General features: G+C 39.9%; 1 protein-coding gene and 1 long non-coding RNA gene across 5 annotated transcripts in view; one reads left to right on the forward strand and one right to left on the reverse strand.

Moving 5' to 3' along the window:
- Positions 1–1,091: 1,091 nt before the first annotated feature.
- Positions 1,092–20,846, forward strand: LOC148134695 (uncharacterized). The gene is made up of 2 exons (XR_015755750.1): positions 1,092–11,213; positions 15,493–20,846. It is a non-coding gene; the product is annotated as an uncharacterized LOC148134695 (long non-coding RNA).
- The window catches only part of LOC122543214 (growth/differentiation factor 11-like), a 58,313-nt gene continuing 47,155 nt past the window's right edge, over positions 11,461–22,618 (reverse strand). For 3 of the 4 annotated variants that reach the window (XR_015755749.1, XR_015755748.1, XR_015755745.1), the window contains one exon: positions 16,309–16,428. Coding sequence is in view for 1 of the 4 variants with exons in the window: in XM_043681688.2 (XP_043537623.1) it covers positions 11,580–11,960; positions 16,055–16,428 (755 nt within the window). In the remaining 3 variants the exon portion in view is untranslated. Of the gene's footprint in view, positions 11,961–16,054; positions 16,429–22,618 lie in introns of those variants that run through there. The other variant, XM_043681688.2, reaches the window with a different exon arrangement.

Here is a 22,618-nt window from a genome sequence, read left to right on the forward strand (position 1 = left end):
GGTCCATGCTGACCAAAATGTCTGTCCTCGTTAATCCCATTTCCCTGCACTTGGCAAATATCCTTCTGAATCTTTCCTATCTATGTATTTGTCCAAATGCCTTTTTAAATGTTGTCAATGTACCTGCTTCAACCACTTTTACTGTCAGCTCATTCCATATGTGTACCACCCTATGCCTAAAAAAAGTTGCCCCTCAGGTTCCCTTTTATTCTTTCACCCCTAGCCTTAAACTGATGCCCTGTCTTCCTCGATTTCCCAACCTTGGAAAAAAGGCTGAGTGCATTCACCTTATCCATGCCTCTTGTGATCTTGTATACCTCTGTAAGGTTTCCCTCCGCCCCTCCATCTCCTACACTCTAAAGAAAAAAAGTCTGAGCTTGACCAACCTCTCCCTATAACTCAGACCATTGAGTCCTGCCAGCATCCTTGTAAATTTCTTCTGCACTCTTTCCAGTTTAATAACATCCTTCCTATAGGGAGGTGACCAAAACTGAACACAATACTCCAAGTGCAGCCTCACCAATGTCCTGCACAACTGCAACATAACTTTCCAACTTTGAAATGCAATGCCCTGACTGAAGGTCAGTGTGTCAGTCAGCGTGGCTTTGTGCATGGGAGATCATGCCTCACATGAATATCAAGAAGTTGCCACGTTTTTGATTTGAACAGAGCTAATTGGTTTTACTGTGAGCAGAGGCAGAATAGTTGTGTTATTAGCCCTTCATTGGGAAGGGGTGGCATCAACCAGCTTCCTGATCACTAGATTAGAGTGGTGCTGGAAAAGCACAGCAGTTCAGGCAGCATCCGAGGAGCAGTAAAATCGACGTTTTGGGCAAAAGCCCTCCTGATGAACACAGGATTTTACTGCTCCTCGGATGCTGCCTGAACTGCTGTGCTTTTCCAGCACCATTCTAATCTAGACTCTGGTTTCCAGCATCTGCAGTCATTGTTTTTACCTTCCTGATCACTATCCAATCACCTTTGTTAAAAGGTAGTCTCGTGCAGGCATAGTTCAGAACCAGATTAGGATCAATTGTCCAAAAGTTATATGGGCCATCACTGGAAGAGCTGCATGAGGTCGAGTTTACAGGCTAGGAGAGTAGTTCCTCATTTAAACAATGAGGCATCAACTGCACAATTGGTCCTGTTAAACCATGCAAATAGTGTCCTACGATTTATTGTCTGCTTTGTGCAACTTTATTTTTATTTTAGGAGCCATAAGAAATGGACTGAGGCTTGAATGCTATTTTGTGCAAGTGTTTCTTCTGGGTTTAAGGACTTTGATTTCTAGAATCATTTGAAAATGGAACAAAAATACAGCAAAAGTTACAAAATTAACTTGTGAAGACTCTGAATGCCTGAGACTGGAGGAGGTCAGGTATGCAAGTGTTGCTGTATCACATTTCCTTTGAGATTTATAGTTCTGTCAAGATAGATTTTCCAAGAACACTGACTGAAGGCAGGAATCTGGCATTATTGTGCAGCTAGGGGGAAGGTGTAAAATGAAAGATTGATCCTTCAGCACCTCCATAGAGGAAAATACAAACATAATTCTCTAAATTTAGACTGGTGCAGGGCATGTTTAGATTATATTTGTTTGTAACGATGAATTTCACAGTCCTCTGTCTTCCTTGGTTCTCTACTTTTCCCAAGCCTTGGATAAACTTGACTGCTACAAGCAGAGGCTTCTGCATTTTCCTCGAGCTTAATTTGCACACTGACGTCTGGTAATGTCTCAAAGTATATTTAACTGATAATGTAAATTTCCAATGCACCCATTTCTAGTTATTCATCCACGGGACTACTGTGTCCTGGAGTCTGGCTGCATAGTGGCCACAAAGGTAGGTTCAATCATGTTCCACTGAATTGTTGACTTGTTGTTTACAGAGGACGCATCTCCATGGGTTTGGGAAAATCAGAAGGTGGATCATTATAGTATATACACGTGCTTGTGGAAGGTCATCCCCAACATGGTCTGCTCTTGCTGAACTTGCTGTTTTCATATTGCAATTCCTATAGAACCCAAATCTTAACACTATCCTATTATGCTGAGTAGAGCTACATCCAGTAGAAGAGTTGAAATGGCCCAAATTCACTTCACTTACCATAGCATATAAAGGTTATTCGATTAAGTTGGGTTAGGTTCATATCTCGGCTTTTATTCTTCATTCATGCATCATTCAGTTGCTATGAAGTTTTCTTTTTGTCTTCTACTGTCTCTAATTTCCATCACTCCTACCACACTGTTCAAGTACTCCATGATTTTGCCTAATTTTTACAATGCAAGAATTACACTTCTGTATAAATGTTTTTTATTGCTCAAAAACAACCACGAGCTAAAGCAAAGATTCAAAGCAATATTTCAGCACTTGGCAGATCAGAAATTTTCTGCAATAATAGGATTTCAAACACATGATTTAACTTGATCTTCAACAAATCCCTACTACTTTCTATGCAAATATTTCATTGTACCAAAACAAAATAGGACAAATTTTGAAGGAATGATATACACAACATGAACATAACTAATACAAGCAACTTTATTAACTTCAGTTTATACAATATATACGTAAAGCTTAGGCAAGCTTACAGCTGATTTGGTTATCTTCTGGGTGGTTTATGAAAATTATTGGTGTCTTGTCTGTCATGTACTGAATACATTGAATCCAAATTAGGCAGCTGTTTGTAATCTGACTGGCGGCACTGGACCACCTTCTGCTTGCCCAATTTCCATTCTGCTAGATGTTGAATACCATTCTGGTTTTTAGTATTGACCAAGTGGCCTGAAGATCACTTTTGTCATCCCCTCATTCTAGAATCTCAACACCATCTGAAATACATCAATAGAATGTATACAGTCGATATGTATTGAAAGCTGGCTTTCAATATTTATCTTTAATACACTGTCTAAACTGCTTCAGAGGGATGAAAGGTTAGCTCCAACAGTGTGACCATGGTGAGTTTTTGCCAAGATGGCCATCATATTTAAGTATAGACTTTCTTTCTTGTCCAATATAGTTTAAAAACACCCAACTGGAATTTAATGCACCCCATTTATAATATATGACTACAAAAAGCTTGTTTCAGAAACCCCTGCAGATAGCAATTTCATAAAATCTGCCATTATTTGCTGTATCCATTTTTTGACCCATCTTATTATGCTGATATAACTTGCAAATGAGTTAACCCCTCTTTCAATGTAGCATGATAAAGACTGCTTTTCCTGAAATGCCATCAAAAGTCAAAGCTGTTTGGTACTTTACACCTTGTTACACTGGGGAAGCTAAATGTTGCATTTATTTATAGCAAAATATGGGGATTTCTAATAATGGTACTAAGTATGACATACTTCTCGAGACTGGTGTTGTGCCACTTTCCCCATTGGTATAATCTGGCATTTCGATATGTATTTAGTTTGCATGATCACATATTCACACTTATATTTACATAAAGGGATAAGCATAAATATGAGTGTGATTAGCATGAGTTATTCAAGGTAGGACTGTTTAACAATTAATGTTTTCAAGACCCAATCTGAACAAGGCTTTTATGCATTTGGGTATCGCTTTTATATCATTCTCCTACATCTTGTTCAAAGTTTGCATTTTGTTTCAGTCCAGCTATCCCAGGGTCTTTTCATTCCCTCTGTATTGCTGTTTAGGCTTCAGTTGTTAGATGTGGAGGATGCTGATGTTCAAATGTGTACAAGGTGGTGATGATGGAAGGAAAGAATGAAATAGAGTTGTGCAGCAGTATGAAGGTTTAGAACTGAAAGCAGCTTTGGATATGGATTAACCCTTTCCCAAACTTGATCTTTCAGGTTGCAGTAACTCAATGGATTGAGAAGACATTTTCAATTTTAGGGGCCCCTCCATTGAGTGAAGGAAATGGTCATAAAGCAAAATTGATCCTCAAGTTCTTAACCTCTACTGTTACTCTACTGGGCTACTTCCACACTACCTGCAGCTCCTGCACAAACACTACCACTGCTACAGCCATGACTCAAAGATTTAAATATTTGCAGCCATCAAAGTCCCAACTGCACAAGATTAGAAAAAAGTTGTTTAAGTACTAATTTACCAGTTCTTTGAGACCAGTCATATTTTGAACGAAACCTGAGAATGAGTGTCACACTTCTAAAGCTTGTCTTATTTTGGATCTCTAAATACTTTGTATGGTAGGGTGGTCATCCTTGTACAACAAGTTGTTCCACCCCACTCCCCTCTATATCCTGAGCAGGATCAATTTTATTCCTGAACATTTTATCAAAAGAGAAGGTGCATCACAAACAACTGAAGTCACTCGTTCTGGACACGTTGGCCCTGATTTGAACTTCCAACTTGAGAGTGGAGAAGTAAGGATCACCTGAGGCAACAACATCCCTGTTCTGCTGGCCAGGTCGTTAGTCTGGTTGGGCTCGTGAGGGATTTAGGTAGTACTTTCTAATCAACCTATTCAAGAATATTGCACATTGGAGCAGGTGGGTCTGAAACCTGGGCCTCCTGGCTCAGAAGTAGGGACACTGCCACTGCATCAGAAAAGCCCTCAAGGTGGTGTTTGGGAGACTTATTAATAGGGTTGTTATTAAGATTACCTAAGTTTCCACACCACTTGGTTCTCCACTGCAGGGCTCATACACACCATTTATAGTCGTCCTGTCTCTTCTCCCTTACTCTTGCTTTCTCCTTCCTTTCCCCCACCCCTTTGAAATAAAGACCACTGTCTCCTCTTCATTTTACAATCCAATGAAGGTTGAAGCAAGTTGCCCCTTGTCTCCCCAAGTTGATCAACTCCTCTTTATGAAGAGAGATTCCCTTCACAATAGATACAAATTTTCCTGTGAGCTACTATTACAAGGTATAGCAATATTGCAGACTCTAACAGGTCCTACATCATAAACTTGTTCAATATATACAGTAATCCATGCAAATCATTTTTTTTTAATTCACTTGATTAAAATGAGCTACTTGCTCTGGTATTGGAACAAATGAATATTTGATTTCTGGCGTTTGTGCAATGTGTTGATTTCAATTCAGTCTTTGTGTTTGTATGACAAACTGTTTGCGCTTTGATTTCATAGTTTGGAATATTACTGGAACCCTGAAGTTGAATTAGTGGCTATGAATTCTATGGTGTGTACCTTTCACCTATTAATCAACCTCTCTAGATTTTACGGTGGAGTAGTGATTGCTTATTACGAGAAATTAGAGGAAACCTCTCATCTGAGTTGTAGGAAGCTTTCAATGCAAAAATATCAGTTGCCAAGTTTCCTCTTTTAAAGCCTAGGCAGTTATAAGCAGTGACTAAAATAAAGCTGGCAGTGAGTGCACTGATCTGCCAGTTTGCTGTGTTAAGAATTACATAGGTGTTGGTGAGGAGACTCATGTACCAAAGAAGTGGTCATTAAACACAGACCATGGGGCTACAAGAGAGTTCATTGTCCCTTCTAAACCTCAAGTGTGTACTATGTGTACTTCCTCTGCGCTGTAATCGTAACTTTGATGGAAATTCCTATTTCTGTGTCCTTCCTCTGTCTTCAGAACTGTGGATCCCCTCACTGTCTGCCTTCCTTTTACTTCTATCTATCAGCTTTCAAAAAGCAATCTTATGTAATTTAATCTATTCTTGAGTTCTCTTTCCAACTCTCTCTATCTTGTACTTTAGGTCTCAACTTTATCTCCATTTTAATGCAAAAGCAAACTGAGTTTGAAGTTTTGTTATTGAGAGTGGGGGCTACTGTAATGGGCTGAATTATTTAACATTCTGAATGTGAGATGCTCTAGAGTAAGTGCCAGACTGATAACATTTTCACTAGCATTTTTAATAGGCCATTGAATTCATTGCTGACCCTCAAAATAAGGATGCACAGAAGAAGGCACTGAGCCCATCATGTCAGTGACAATTCCTTGAAACAGCAGTTTTATTCATCCCACTACTCTTGCCCCATATTTTTGTAAACTTTTCCTTTTTATAAAATAGTAATTCAATTCTCTTTTCAAAGTTGCTGTTGAATCTGCGTCTGCTGACACTTCAAGCTTTGGTAATTGCCTTAATTTGCGGTCTCTGGTTACCGATCCACTTGCAGACCTGGTTGAGGCTGTATATAGCTGAGGTCACTTTGGGCTATTTGTACAAAAGTGGCTTATTATTTTCTCTGCCAATTTTTTTTCTCCTGCTACACTCGTTGGATTTCCATTACTCCAGCATACAGAGTAGAAAATAAGCTGGCAAACTTCTCAAAGGCCTCTCAGTTCTATTCTTAATCTGGCTGCGAGGGTGCATGTACATGACAGCAGCCCAAGTTTGTTCTCCTTCCAGGATAGTGAGAGAGTGGCTATTGTGGGGTAAGATGGTCATTCTTCCTGCAGTTTTCACTCAACAATAACTTGTGTTTATACTGCACCTGTACAGCAGTAGAATATCTTAAGGTACTTCACAAGCATACAGCATAGGGTACAGGCACAGTAGTTACTGGGCTTGTAATCCAGAAGCCTAGTGAAATAATCTGGAAATAGATTTCATCATGACAGCCAGGAAATTTTAAATTTAGTTAATTAAATAAAAATCCATCTTGTTCAGTGATGCTTTTTAGGGAGTGGTATCTGTTGTCCTTACATGATATAACCTAATGTGAGTCCAGACCCACAAAAATGTGGTTTGTGGTTAACTACCCTCTGAAATGGTCTCGCAAGCCATTCCAGTTGTATTCAAAAGGCAATTCTCCACCAAAGTTAAGAATGGCAAAGGCAATAAATGGATGGCCTTACCAGCCATGCCCACATCCCTTGTCTGTGTAAAAGTAGTTTTATCAAACAACGAACACTGAACCACAAGGTGATGAAAAGCTTGGCCAAAGTGGTAGGTTTTATGGAGTCTCAAAAGCGGAGTTTTGGGAAGAATTTCCCAGAGTTTACGGTCCAAGAGACTGAAGGCATCGCTCCCAATAATGGGAATTGGGGATGCACAAGTTCATTTAAGAAGTAGGAACCCTTAATGTTCTAAAACTAATCACAGTAACCGAAGAGAGAGAGGGAGAGACTAGCCTGCTGATGCTTATAAATATTCACAAGCCAACTTAATATGCACATAGTGATGCTGACCCCGAAGGATCTTGTTAGTATTCCAACATTTAAATTATGGTCCAAAAATGACACACTCAGGAAATGTGCCACAATTTGCTACAGTCTAACCTATTTACATATTCCTTCTATCTTTGGAGTTTAATGAAACTGCTTGTTTCTCAACCCAACTGTTTGTAATTGATTGCAACATCTGTCAACTCTTTCTCTGTCCACTTCCAGCCACTGTGCACTGATCAGCATATTCATGAGCTGTTTTGCAGGTCAGCATCATGGCATGCATATTAAAGTGAAATACTTATAAATATTGATGAGCTAAAGAGACCACAGCAGCTCGACGGGGAATCCAACTCAAATACTTCAAATATTTTTTAAAGTGCTAGTCATGTTATTTGCTGTGATCCCCATATGGACTTGTCCACCTGAGTATGGAATAGTGTGATCACATCCCAAGGTGAGGGCAAAATCTGATCTGACTTCATTGATGGATAAGTAATAGATTAAATTAACTTGACCAGAATCTTTAAGGGGCTAGTGTACGACTTGGATCCGTGCTCCTCTGAACCTGCCCCTCTCACTCCTCATCTCAATACCTTGCATCTTTGCTATGTTGGTGTTCTCGAGAGTCAGTACTTGGCTCCAGCTTTTCTTGGTCAATGTTGCTGACTTGTGTTTGGGTGTACAGGGTATAATTTTGGAAGAAGTATCATGAACTGTGAAGAGGATAGTGATAGTGGAATCTGGGAGGAACAATTAGAACAACAATATAAATCAAGGGTGTAATTCTAACAGGGTTGCAGCAACAGAGAAATTTTTGGGGTATATGTACATTAATTGTCAATGGCGGCAAGCATATGGGGTCCTGAGCTTCATAAATATAGGCATAGAGTACAAAAGCAAGGAAGTTGAGTCTTTGTAATGTACTGGTTTGGCCTCAACTGGAGTAAAGTGTCACATTCTGGCATTGCACTTCTGGAATGTGAAAACTTTCGAAAAAGTGTAGGAAACATGCAAGAATGCTTCCAGGATAAGTGTATATGGGTAATGTGGGTATATTGGTGAAGCTGGGCTGGGTCTGCTTAGAGAAAGAAAAGTTTAAAAGTGCTCAAAACCATGAGAGGCCTTGACAGTACCTGGAGAGAAACTGTTACCATTGACAAAAGGGTCAAGAACCAGAGGACGTAGATTCAAGCAGAAGAAGCAATGGCAACATGAAAATATTTTTCCACAACAAGTGGTTACGATCCGTTGATGTGCTGACCATGAGCAAGATGAAGACTTCATTAGATTATTGCTTTAAAGTGAATTTGGGTGAGCACATTACTTATGTAAGGAGCTAGCATGAACATGGTAGGCAGAATGACCTCCTATACTGTAATCATTCCAAGTCTCTCAATGTATTTTTTCCCCTGGACCTCAAAAGCTATGAAACTGCTCTTTGTCTTCAGCTATTGCATCTATTCAGCACCTTGAGCTTTTCTCATTTCAATCAGACCATGACTTCTGTATCTTAACTCCCATAAATCCACAGACTAATGACCCTGAACTGTGATTAGTTACAATCATTCTGGTACCCCCTTTCTCATTCATTTGCTGCCCCTTGATGACATTAACTGAAGGCATGGCTTTAGTTTTGATATGCACACTCCAGCTCCAGTTGAATCCAGCTTTATCTCTCCACCCCACTATTGCTAAATTATCAAACTGTGTATCCAATGTCCATTAATTGATGAGCAGAAATTTCTGCCAGTCAAATACTGGCAAGACTGAAGCCATTATTTTTGGTCCCTGCTCCAAAGTGTATTCCCAAGCTAGCAACTCCATCCCCCTTCCTGGCAAGGGTCTGAGATTAAGCCAGTCTGCTGCCAACTTTAGCATCGCATTTGATTCTGAAGTGAGCTTCTGACCATAGCTGCGCCATCACAAAGACTGCTTTTTGCACCTTCACAGCATCACTTGACTTTGCTTTTGTCTCATTGGCTGCTGAAACTCCCATCTATGTCCAACTATTCTAGTGCATTCCAGCTGCTGCTCTCTTTCTATTTTGCATTAACTGAAAGTCATTCAAAGCTCTGCCTGGTACCTTGATTTGCAGCAAGTCCCATTCTGTTATCATCCCTGTGCTCACTGACCTACATTGACTCCTGATCAAGCAGCCACTTGATTTTCAAAGTTCTCATCTTTTTCAAATCCCTCGGTGTTCTTCCTCTTTGCTATCTTTGCAATCTCCTCCGACACCATACCCTCTGAGATAGCTGTGCCCTTTCCATCCACACCTCTTGCACTTTCACAATTGTACTTTGGTTAGGCCTGCTATTGTGCTGCAAGCTCTGGTATATTCCCCCTGCACCCCTCCTCCCTACCAATTTACCTCCTTTAGGACACTTCTTAAAAACCTACCCCTTTGACAAACCATTTGGCTATCTGATCTAATAAAGGCTCGGTGTTTGACTTGGATTGTTCTGCTCCTGTGAAGTGCCTTGGGACATTTCATTAAAGATACAACATACAATATAAATTTATCACTGTTTCTGAAGAAAAGAAATTGCATTTAGATCATATTTTTTATGACCACTAGACAACTCAAAGTGCTTTATAGTCAATTAAGTAACTATTGAAGTGCAGTCTCTGTCATACTGTAAAAAAAGAGTCTAAACAATCTAATCTTAATGCTTTTGGACATTGTGCTACTGAAAAGAGATTAATAGTAGAAAGACAAATTGGTAAGTTGCAGTAAAATGTATGGGATCCTAGGTTTTATGAAATGGATAGAGCACAAAAGCAAAGAGGGAATGTTGAATTTATACCAGTTATCAGTTGGGCTGTAACTTCAAAATTGAGATTTGGTTCTTATTCTCATCAACCTGTAATTTTTGACCTCATTTGGTTTTAATAAATAGGAATAACATGGTTCATAGTCAAAAAGGAATGCTTTGTACTGATTGGCGCAGAGAGGAGGGAGGCTTCTGCTAAGCTGAAGTGCTTGTTTTTCTCACTGATTGGTAAAAGTGAGAACATGTTCCATTTCCTGCACTGTGATCAAGGGTTCACTCTTTGATTAAGTTACTATTATGTAATGAAAACTTGATGTCAGTCTTAAAAGCTCCATCTGACCCCCAGACTCTACAGATTTTTGTGGGAGAAAGTTCCAGTTTTCACTTGTCTTTTGTGTAAAGCATCACCTGAAGGGCATGGCTCTAAACCCCTTTGATCACTTTAAGCATCTCAATTATATCAACCCTCCATTTTCTACACTCATGGGCATACAAGCTTATTCTGTGCAAACCATTCTTATCATTTGACTCTTAGCTCCAGTATAATTCTGGCAAATCTATGCTGTTGATTTACTCTTTGAGATATGGAATCTCGTACCAAATCTTGTTCCAGATTAAGGATCGCTACAACTGAAACATCCCTTCTTTCCTGTTGAGGTAAGACTATAATCCTTTAGTTTGGGTAATCCATGTAATCGCATGGTGTAACAACTTAAGCTAAAAATGGTTCCTGGCCAGAGACTGTCTCCATTGTTTCGTACTTACTAATGAGATTCCTAGTATATTGTGTACAATGGCAAAGGGGAGAAAGCAAATGCCGTAAGTCTGAACTGTCCTCATGGAATGCTGAAAATGCACAGCAGGTCAAGTGGATTCTGGAGCACGAAGGAGTAGATTTATGTTTGGGGTGAAGTTTTTCACTGGAATTTTTCTAAGCTTTCCCCAATTGTTTTTCTGCTTTGTCAGCATTCCTTGTTTTTGCCTTTTTCAGGTGAATACCTTTAGCTATGAATAAAAATTGAAGTAAAGACACTTTCTCTCAAAGGCCATCTATCTTCATCTATCTACAGCTCACAAGTCATTGTTCAAACTTTTTTGAAGAAGAATTTGTAAACTTTAAGAGCATCCCTGCTCCTCACTTTGACTGTTTTCCTCTTAAAGAGAGTCTCATTGTCAACATTCGGCCTTTTTTAAAAAAAAACTTCTATAGAGAATCACTTCACATCAACACCCGTTTGAATTTCCTCTACTTATTATCTTTTTAAAAATTATTTTTTGCTTAACCAGTAAGGTATGATGACATCGTGGAAAATGTCTTGGAGAGTCACTGGTTCGAAGATGGTGTGGAAACAAAACTCAGGTCAGTTGATATCATTTACCCAGATGCTTTGTCTTCACTTTTGAATGATTTATTTTACTTGTGTTGGCTTTAGTAACTCTCTGCTCTGATCTTGCCATTAGCAGTCACTGGGGGTGCAGCATTGGCAGGACTGGGGTGGTAGGGAGGGAGGATGGAAAACAGTGATCTGGAATCAAAGTTAGCCCTAGTTATTAACTGGTTTTTTAAAAGGTTTCCTGATGAGACTTCACCTTGAGGCACAGTTCTCCCCCTCTCTCTTTTTCTGCTATTGCACAGTGCATGGCGTAGTTTTGACATAACATTCAAGAACAATGAACATTCCAGTTCCCGATGGCGGGGGAAAGGAAGTTTGGTTGATGCCTATATTTAAGAGCAGCCACATCGATCGACCACCATACCCGGAATTTGCCCGTTGATGATTTGTTGCTTGTCGTTAAAGTAAAGCATGTTGATGGGCGACATTTTGGTAGGTGTACAGCAGGGCCCTGCTGAGCCCCGGGCATTGGCATGGTGTACCAAGTGGGTGTGTGGGTATTTCTGCATGAACATGTATTCACATTGACCAGAGCAGTAGTTGGCTTTGTATCGTTTGGGAGCAATAATCCAGTCCCAGCCGAAGGCCTCAAAATCAACTGTTAATGGGTAACGGCAGCAGCGTGACTCTGTGGAGTGCTCATCACAGTCTAGTCCCAGATTTCGCCGGGTACGTTTGTTTGTTTCTGCCACTTTGACTTCCAGAAATGGTTGCTGTTAAAAGAAAAAAATCTTTATCATTGGTGTGCATTGATGAATCTTCCTGACACCACTGTAATTCTAAATCTGCTCTGTTACAGTACAGCTGAGACAAAAATGTAAACACCAATACAAAGTGCCTTAATTTCCTCCTCCTGTTAGTTGCATTATGCACTCCACATGCAGTGCAGGAAGCAAATGTCTTAAAATTCATGTACTTTGAGCTGTTTTTAATCCATGATTAGGTTTAGGAGATTAGCCATTTTTAATTGTCAACATTTGCAAATCTAGTAGATATTATAAACATTTAAATTTGCATACTTTTAAATGCATTGTTAAAATACACAATACTGGAAGTCAGTTTAAAAACATAAGAAAATCATGAAATGTAGAAATTTAAATGCTACAAATCTTGAACAGTTGGGTCAATGGGCTGAGGTGTGGCAGATGGAGTTTAATTTGGATAAATGCCAGGTATTGCATTTTGGTAAAACAAACCAGGACAGGACTTGTACAGTTAAAAGTAGCCATGATGTGGAGGTGTTGGACTGGGATGGACAAGGTCAGAAGTCTCATGACACCAGGTTATAGTGCAACAGGTATATTTGAAATCTCAAGCTTTTGGAGCACTGAACTGAAGATCTCGGTTGAGGTATCTTCATGGGTACGGGCTACATGTAACGCTACTCTTAACCCCACCATACTTTTGTGTATCTGTAAAATCTTCCTTAATGTCTTGTTTTGACACCATCATCTTGATAACTTTTATGATCTTTCTACCTTAATTAGTTTGTACAGTTTTGGATTACTTGTTACTTTGGTTAGACTTTCGACATGTGACTCTTCTACCCATCACGTTATTCCAGCCATTTGATTTGTTTCCAGTACCATCTTATTTTTAACTTTTTTGTAATTATCTTTCTGCCTCAATTAATCAGATTACAGGTCATCCCTTCACTTGCTAGTCAGTTGTTGACACTTTACTCACTCAGTCTGACACTTTTGATCACCTGCAGAGACTTCCTATTTGGCCTGTCGACACTCCATTCACACAATTTGTATGATCTTTTGATCTCTCTGCCTATAAATTCTGTGCCTGTTTGCTTCTCTTCACCTGACAAAGGAGCAGTGCTCCAAAAGGTTGTAACTTCAAATATACCTGTTGGAGTATAACCTTGGTTTGTGTGACTTCTGACCCAATTAAATCAGAGCTTTGGGCAGTGTTGTAGAACAGAGTGACCAAGGGGTTCAGTTACATAATTCTTTGAAGTCACATGTAGACAAGGTGGTTAAGAAGCCGGATAAAAGCAAATTACTGCAGATGCTGGTTAAGAAGCCATTTCGCATGTTTAGAGGCCTCTTCTGGAGTACTGTGTCCAGTTCTCATCGCCTTGTTAAAATGAAGGAATATTATTAAGCTGGAAAGGGTTCAGAAAAGATTTACCAGGGTGTTGGCAAGAATGGAGGGCTTGAGTTAGAAGGAGAGGCTGGGACCTTTTTCACTGGAGCGTTGAGATTGAGGGGTGAACTTATAAAATCATGAGGGGCTTAGATAAGGTGGGTAGCAAAGATCTTTTCCGGGGGGGGGGGGGGGGGGGGTCAAAACGAAGCGGTATATTTTTAAGATGACGGGAGAAGGATTTAAAAAAAGATGAGGGGCAACTTTTTTTAAAAAGAATGGTTCATGTGTGGAATGATCTTCCAGAGGATGTGTCGGATACAGGTACAGATAGTATGTTTTAAAAGACATTTGGATAAGTACATGAATAAAAAATGTTTGGAGGGATTTGGACCAAGTGCAGGCTAGTTTAGTTTGGGATTATGCTCTGCTTGGACGGAAGGGTCTGTTTCCATGTTGTATGACTCTACAGCTTGTAGAAATTTGAGACCAAGATGAGAAATGCTAGAAATAAGTCACAGGTCAGTAAGCAACCATGGGGAGGACTGCCACATTTGTTTTTGTGTAGCCCTATATCCAGAATAGAATTCTTGAGCATGCACTTAGATTCTTTGTTTCTAGCAATTATTGTTACAACTTCTATTTGCCATTTTATGCACTTTATTACAATGGAATTAACCCTATTAGCCATCTTAAATGCATTACTAAAATTCGCATCTGCTAAGTAGACATATTATATTTATTGTCCAAATTTATATCCCCATACTTCCAGCAGTCCAATTAAATGTGCTATTAACGTTCACATTTAAGATGCACATTTATGTACTCCTCACAGCAACTTACCATTGCAGGTTGGGAGGAATGCGGCCCCCAGCCTGATAAGAAGAGACTACTCAATTCAGATCTCCCATTCTGTGTTCATGCTTTGAATAAAAAATTCCAGTGGTACATCTAGCTGGTTTCCCATTGATGTACCTTCTATGGTTCTATTAGTTGCTTTCCACCATGTGGATTAATTAATAGGACCAGTCAGGTGCGACCAGGTTTGCAAAATGATAATGGTATGCTGTATACATTATCATTCATAATGAACAAAATTAGTTGCGTCAGTCTGTCTGTGGTCACTCATGCAAAATGGCCACTTGAATGCTGTAATATACAGCTTTTGGTGCCTGTTGAACTGTACCTCACTGTGAATAAATTTCTTCAGTAGCATAGGGGACAGAGTGTGCTTGCAGTAATGTGCATGGAGACATCAAGCATCAATACAGATAAGTGAAACATATTGTTGAATACTTGATTTAAATGAGGAATTCTCTGGCTATTACAAGGAAAGAAAAATCTTATTAAGCGCTTTCCCAAACTGCTGTCCAGCCAGGGATACTGTTTTTTTAAATAGCTGTGATGGAAAAATTGCAGCAGCCAATTTGCGCACAGCAAGGTCCTCCAAACAGCAATATGATAAATGACCAGTCATCTGTTTCAGTGATGTTGGATTTATTTAGGAAGCTATTGTGGGAGTTCATTTAAATCTCCTGTGTTACCGCAACCTCCGAACAGTGCCTTCCTATTGCAGTTCCATTTCCCGCCACAGTCGTCATTGTGGCCTCAAAGTGTGATTGTTAATTGCAGAAAATGGGTTCTGAAGTTTGCATTGAAGCTTGTCTACTTTTCCCTTTTGTATTACTCAGTTCCCTTTCCAAAAAAAGTGTGAAAATTGAAACACCTTTTTTAATTCTGAGACATCTGCACTCCTTGCTTAACAGCACTCCAGGTGTATTTGCATCACAAGAACAGCAACAGATGAAGAAGATGGTTTATCACCACTTTATCAACAGAAATTGGGGATGGACAATAAATGCTGGCCTTGTGAAGTATTTAAAAAGTATTGTTTGTCAAGGGCTGTTCGTGCCTTCCAAAAAATTAATCAGCTTTTCATCAATAGGATAGTTAAAATGATCAGGTAGGGATTAACCAAACCACAGAGCTAGAGTTAATCCAACAGTGGAACAACTAAAACAATGCTGAAGAAACTTGGCAGGACTGGCAGCATCTGTGAAGAAAGAGTGTTAATGTTTTAAGTCCAGTATGACTCTTTAGAACTACTTTAGTAATACAAGACTTTTTTTTTTCCCCTCTCTCCCACAGATGCTGTTAGACTTGCTGTGTTTCTCCAGTGTTCTGTTTGTGTCTAATGTCCAGCATCAGCAGTACTTTGCCCTTATTTGAGTGGAACAACTCTTTGGCATCAGTGTTAGCTCAAACACATGTTGCCACTACAGTGGTTCAGTGCATAAGGCTTTAACAATGCTACACTCACCAGCACTTTTAATCAGATGAGCATTAATTTTTCTTCAGAATATTTTAAGTAGACAGTAACAGTAAACTATGAAAAAGCTCAGCCATGCCGTGCAGTCCTCCCTCTCCAATGTCCAATTCAAGCAGTGCATCGCAGATCATTACAATGTGCTGCATAAGCATTTGTTTTTTCCTCCTATCCCTCTGGTTCTTTTGTCAATTATCTTAAATCTGTGTCCTATAGTTACTGACCTGCCTGCCAGTTGAAATTGTTTCTTTAATTTTACCATTCATGATCAGTAATATTGTGATGTCTTCAGTCACCAAAGCCATACCCGATGTGTGTGATGCTTTGAACCTCATGAAAACTGTATCTCCTTGATACAGAGGACTTAAAGTGAACTGTACTCACCAGTCCCTTCTCTCCATTTCCTGGAGATGTGATAGCCAGGTCATTGCCGTTCATATCAAAGGCGTTGATCTCAATGCCCCAGTTGGCATGAGGTTGCTTGAACCAGTTCTGCAGCACATGCTTAAAGTCGATACTTTGCCAGCGCCCGTTGCGGGAGTTCAAGTCTATTTTTAAGGATCGGATCCGTGAGTGCCTGCTGCCCTTCTCCGTCACAGGTTTCAGCCTGAGGATCTGCAGGTACACAGTGGAGGTGTGCAGGACTGGACGCAGGTAAACCCAGAGGTGAGCTCGCACCAAGTTTGTAAATGTTATTTTGGGGCTAAATTTAAAAAAGCAACATTTTGGGCTCCCATCCACTTGGACACAGGGTTCAGCTACAAAAAAAACAAATCACAGAAGTAAACATAGCCAACTAATACATATCTGACTGGATATTAATCTGATCCAACCATAGAATTTTATGCAGTTTTATTATGCAAAGGAGAACAGTCTGCATCTTAAACATGTCAACTTTGATAAAGTATCAGGATCTAAACTGGTTCCTGGGCAGGGTGATATCCAGACATAAAGCATTACATTTCAAACAAGAAAGCAATTGTTATTCAGAGTGTTTTCCTTTGAACTTGTGGAATGCAGTGTCAGACAATAGTTTCCAAGTATTAAAATTAAAGCTGTTCCTTCATTGTTCTATTCTGGTGCATTATGGATAGGCTTGTTTGGTTGCTGCTTCTGGTAAGTTGCAGAAACTATACTGATAGTTCAAAGAGATACTTATCGAAAAGGAGTGTTCAATAATGTGTGAGCTGCAGTGGTGGGAAAAGATGTCGAGCACAGAACAATAATTCACTGTAGTCGTTCTGGATTTATAACATCCATCTAGAGAAATGCCAGTTAATGATTATTATAACCAAATTGTTTTTTTTGCTGAATCAGTCTGATGCAAATTTATAGCCAACCTTTGATAAAAACATTACACTCTCATCTATCGCATTTCAACATTATCTCCAGTGCAACAACACAGGTGATCAAGGAACATGCATATAAATAAAAATGTCTATCTGAATGTTTATTCTAAGTTCCCATGTGCCACTTGTAATGGAAACTCAATATCTTGTGTTTTAGTTCTTCAGCTGTTTCCTAATATGAGTTAGGAGCAGGAATAGGTCATTTGGTTTCTTGCGTCGACTCTTTCAATAAGATCAAGGCTAATCTAATCTATGGCCTCAACTCACCTACCCAGTAACCTGGAGTATTGCATGCACTTATGGTCACAGCATTATAGGCAGGATGTGGAAGCTTTGGAAAGGGTTCAGAGGAGATTTACTAGGATGTTGCCTGGTATGGAAGGAAGGCCTTAGGAGGAAAGGCTGAGGGAACTGAGGCCGTTGGAGAGAAGGTGGTTGAGAGGTGACTTAATCGGGACAGACAAGATAATCAGAGGGTGAGATAGGGTGGACAGTGAGAGCCTTTTTCTTCTGATAGTGATGGCTAACACGAGGGGCCATAGCTTTAAATTGAGGGGTGATAGATTTAGGACAGATATTAGGGGTAGTTTCTTCATTGAGTAGTGGGGGCGTGGAATGGCCTGCCTACAACAGTAGTAGACGCTCCAATGTTAAGGGCATTTAAATGGGCATTGGACAGACATATGGATAATAATGGAATGGTATAGGTTAGATGGGCATCAGATTATTTTCATGGATCGGCGCAGCATTGAGGGCCGAAGGGCCTGTACTGCACTGTAACATTCTATGTTCTTTGATTCCTTTGCCTTAAAAACATTCGATAATTCTGCCTCCTCCACTCTCTGGATAAGTGTTCCAAATATTTAAGACTCTGACGGGAAAAGAAAGGTTTCTCCTCATCATCTTCTTAAATGAAACAATTCATCAATGAACTTGCTTCCATTATAAAATCAGAAGTGGGGATGTCTGCTCAATGTTCAGTACCATTTACAACAACCCAAGTGTTGAAGCAGTCTGTATCTATTTGCAGCAAGATCAGGATATCACTCGGGCTTAGACTGCTCAGCAGTAAATAGTTTTTGTGCCAGTACCAAATAGTGGCTATTTCCAACAAGAGGGAGTTGACAACCTCTCTTTGATATTCAATGGTATTACCATCCCTGAATATCATGGGGCTACAACTGACCAGAAACCAAACTGAATTCGTCATATGAATACTATGACTACAAGAGAAGGTCAGAGGCTGGGAATTCTGTGGTAACTCCTTCCCTGACTCTGCCAAAGCATGTCTACCATATACAAGGCACAAATCAGGAGTGTGATGGAATACTCCCCGTTCTGACAATTTTTGAAAAAGAATTATTTGCTGACTGGCCAGCATTTATTGTCCATCCCTAGTTACCCTTGAGAAGGTGCTGGTGAGCTGCTTCTTGAACTGCTGCAGTGTGTGTTCTTTAGGTTGACCCACAATGCCGTTAAGGAGGGAATTCCTGGATTGTCACCCAGTGACCGTCAAGGAATGGCAAGGTATTTCCAAGTCGGGATGGTGAGTGGCTTGGAGGAAAACTTGAAGTTGATGGTGTTCCCACGTATCAGCTGCCCTTGTCCTTCTAGATGGAAGTGGCCATGGATATGGAAGATGTTGTCTGATGATCTATGTTGAATTTTGAGGTGGTGAGGAATGTTTGTCCAGAAACATCAGGGTAGATGTTCATAATTATGCAGAGGATAGTAAGAAGCTTAGCACTGTCCAGGACAAACCATACTATTCAATCAACATTCCTTCCACCATCTTAACAGTTACTTCTCTGCCGCTGAAGCACACTGACAGCGGTGTGTAGCATGCGCAAGATACATTGGAACATCTCAAGGCTGCTAAGACAGCACCTTCAAAACCCACAACCTCTACCACCTAAACAGACAAGGGCACCAGGCTCATGGGATCACCACCACCTGCAGATTCCCTTCCAAGTCATACACCATCCTGACTTGGAACTATTTGGCTATTCCTTCACTCGCTGGATCAAATTCCTGGAACCCCTTCCCTAATAGCACTATGCATATATCTACACCAGGTAGACAGCATCATTTCAAGGTGGTTCACCACCACCACCACCATCTTAAGGGCAATTGGGGTAGGCAGCAAATCTTTACCAATGATGTCCACACCCATGAAAAATATTAAAAGAATTGTATCTTCTCACCAGTGGTGCTAGCTACTTCAAGCAACAGGGAAACTCCTAAATGCCAACAAAACTCAACTTCCCTGCTTCCCAAATTAGTACGTAAATCATTATCTGTACATTTTAACCTCAAAGTATCATACTAAATAAGAATAAAGTGTTATGATTTCATAATGGGAGTTTACAAAATAAACCTGTTTCTAATGGCTCTCTCAATTCCACTTCATCTCATGATTCCCTGTGAATAATTTGTTTTTAGATTTTTGGATGATTAATTTGAAATAGACAATATCAAATTAAATGCTGATTACAGACCCCTTACCCAGTTTCCATATCCATTGACTAGAAATGGAAATCAAATTTATGTATAATGTGGCAAACTCATGTTTTCTGCTAGCACCTAAAGTTCATACTGCCCTTTTCTCAACACTACTGTGAATGTGATTAGTGTACACAAAAATGAGTATTCAAATGGTATTCCATTCAACAATATCATAGGATCTGGGATTCTGCAATAAGGTATCTATTCAGGTGCCAATCATAGATTTAACAAGACAATGTTGAGGAACAGCTACTGCTATATGGATCCTCTAACCATGGGCAATGTTTGTGGGCATCGTGAATATAGGATAAATGGGGTGGTGAACTGGAGAGAGAGAGAGATTAGTCGGTTGAATTGCTGTGTCGCAATTAGTGAATGACCGAATGATTTAAATTGCTGGTGAGTGAAGCAGAATCATAGTTTGTATTTTCTGAAAGATACTATTTTAACTGTTTGTAACTTGAAAACTGACTCTTGATAGGTACGATTCTTACTTCCCACTCCTGTCCATTACTAAATCCATTGAGTCGCTGAGTAATGGGAAATAAAAATGCCCCTCTTTAGTGAGCTTACTCCTGACTCTTGCATTCAAAAGTAATTAATTGGGTGTAAAGCACTTTGAGACATTCAGTGGTTGTGAAAAGTGTGATATAAAAGCAAGCCTGTATTTTCTTTTGAATTCCAAGTCATTTGATTTTTCTGAATTCACATTTTAATAGCCTCTATGCAGGTTGCGAATCATGCTTTCTGGGAATTAAGGGGAATTTGAGAGGAAACACGTTAAAAGTAATTACTTCTCTGTTGCTTCAAAATGAATTTTCGCAAGATCATATATGGCCGCAGAGCACTTCTCTGCCCATTCTATTTCTTTTTTTCTCTATTTTCTTTCTCTCCCTTTTTTTTTTCAACTCATGACTTGGACTTACCCAGAGGGGAATGGAGGAGCTGGCTAGCCCCGGAGGCAGGTCCCAGAGCAAAGGCCAGTGAGAGGAATCATGTCCCGGAGAAAACGTACCTTGGAGCAGTTGAGAGCTGGTGCGGAGTAGGACGGTTGTTGGTCTGGGGCATGGCATAGGCAGTCAGTCCATGTATGGAAACCCCTGCGCTAAGCTAATGCAATGTAATGTTTATTTGTAATTTGTTTATCTGACTCTAATGCCTATCCTTTTAACTGTCATATTTCGAACTTATACTATGAATCACTAAAGGTATTGCAACTGCTTTTCTGTTTGATTCTCCTTTTTGTATCGAAGATTTGTACCTTTTTACTGTACTCCTGTACTTGCGTACATGTGACAATAAAGGATATCCTATTTATTCTATATTGTATATTACTTGTACTGGTTCCTTCAGTATGAAAGAGAATTAAACATGACCCAGGAAATAGAGACCCACAAGCTTACAAGAGAAAAAAAAGGAACAGAATGCGGGTTGGAACTAAACAAGAGACTGATCTACTTGATAGGGTATTGTGAGTATAAGGAACTTGGAGAATCTGAGAATCTTGAATTTCTTCTCTGCTGTGAGTTGGTGTTTTCTGTGTTGTTTAGACTCTGGATTTTGTTGTAGCAGTTGCCACTTACCCTGCCCAATAATATGCTGATCGCAATAGCCTGACTTTTTTTGTCTGCATGGTGCTGATTGGCAGATTGGAGGCAAATTACACCCCCTTTTGTGCTTTGGGTATTGGTTCACCATGACCTAGGTTAAGACCGCCCTGTATGAACATTGCAGCCAGTGGAGAAAAAAGACTTTTTAAGCTTCAGTCCGACCTAGCTTGCAGAGTTGTAGTGGTTTACAACCCTAGCCCTTAACCCAATACACCAACCAATTGTAATTTTGTAAATCTCTATAAGGTCGCCTCTGATGTTCCAGGAAAAACAGCCCTAGCCTATTCAACCTCTCCCTATAGCTTAAAACCTCCAACCCTGGCAATATTCTTGTAAATCTTTTCTGAACCCTTTCAAGTTTCACAGCATCTTTCCAACAGGAAGGAGACCAGAATTGCATGAAATATTCCAACAGTGGCCTAACCAATGTCCTGTACAGCCGTAACATGACCTCCCAACTCCTATACTCAATACTCTGACCAACAAAGGAAAGCATACCAAATGTCATCTTCACTATCCTACCTACCTGCGATTCCACTTTCAAGGAGCTATGAACTTGCATTCCAAGGTCTCTTTGTTCAGCAACACTCCCTAGGACCTTACCATTAAGTGTATAAGTCCTGCTAAGATTTCCTTTCCAAAATGCAACACCTCACATTTATCTCATTCATAAGATGTCCTCAAAATGTATGTGTTGAATTTTTAGCACATGAAGAGCCTTTTCTTTCTGTTGAATTCATTATCCTTTCCAGGGGTGCATTTTGCACAGTTCAATTTTTCTGTTTCTGGCCCAAATCTTTTACTCTTCAAAAATGATCCAGAACAAATTTGAATGCTGTTTTTGAATTGGCATTGATCATGCTTGTGACACTGCACACTGCAATATTGTCTGTAAAGTTACTCCTAACCTCCCCTTTCATCTATCCAGTACTTTAAGCTAAGAACTTGGCCCCTTGCTTTAATTTTGCCAGCAATGGAAATAGTCTGGCAACCACTGAACACTTGGATTTTAGTTATTCATTGTGCAGTGTTGTCAGGGATTGCTTCCGCTCAGGAACTGGTAAATGAGAAATCTGAAGTACTAAGTAGAACAAGCTGGTCCAATGCAAATTTATGATCAGATTTGCAGAATGCCTAATTCAATTATGTCACTGTTGGGTGAATACAATTAGAAAACTACCCATGGTTAGACAGGGTGAGTACAAAGAGTACAGGGCCCAAGGTTACATGGGGTGAGTACACAAAGGCAGACAGACACAGGAAACAGCTAGGGATTGCACAGGGTGAGTATAGAGAGAGTTGCTATATTCGGGAGAGGTTCCATCGGGCTGGAAAATAGCAAATATAACCCCTCTCTTCAAGTAGGGGAGGATGCAGAAAACAGGAAACGAGAGGTCAGTTAGCTTGATGGTTGTGTGGAAGATTAGATTAGATTAGATTACTTAGTGTGGAAACAGGCCCTTCGGCCCAACAAGTCCACACTG

This window comes from Chiloscyllium plagiosum, unplaced genomic scaffold (genome assembly GCF_037043375.1).
Source record: "Chiloscyllium plagiosum isolate Xiang-an unplaced genomic scaffold, Cpla_swu_hap1 HiC_scaffold_53X, whole genome shotgun sequence".
In the NCBI taxonomy this organism is placed as follows: Eukaryota; Metazoa; Chordata; class Chondrichthyes; order Orectolobiformes; family Hemiscylliidae; genus Chiloscyllium; species Chiloscyllium plagiosum.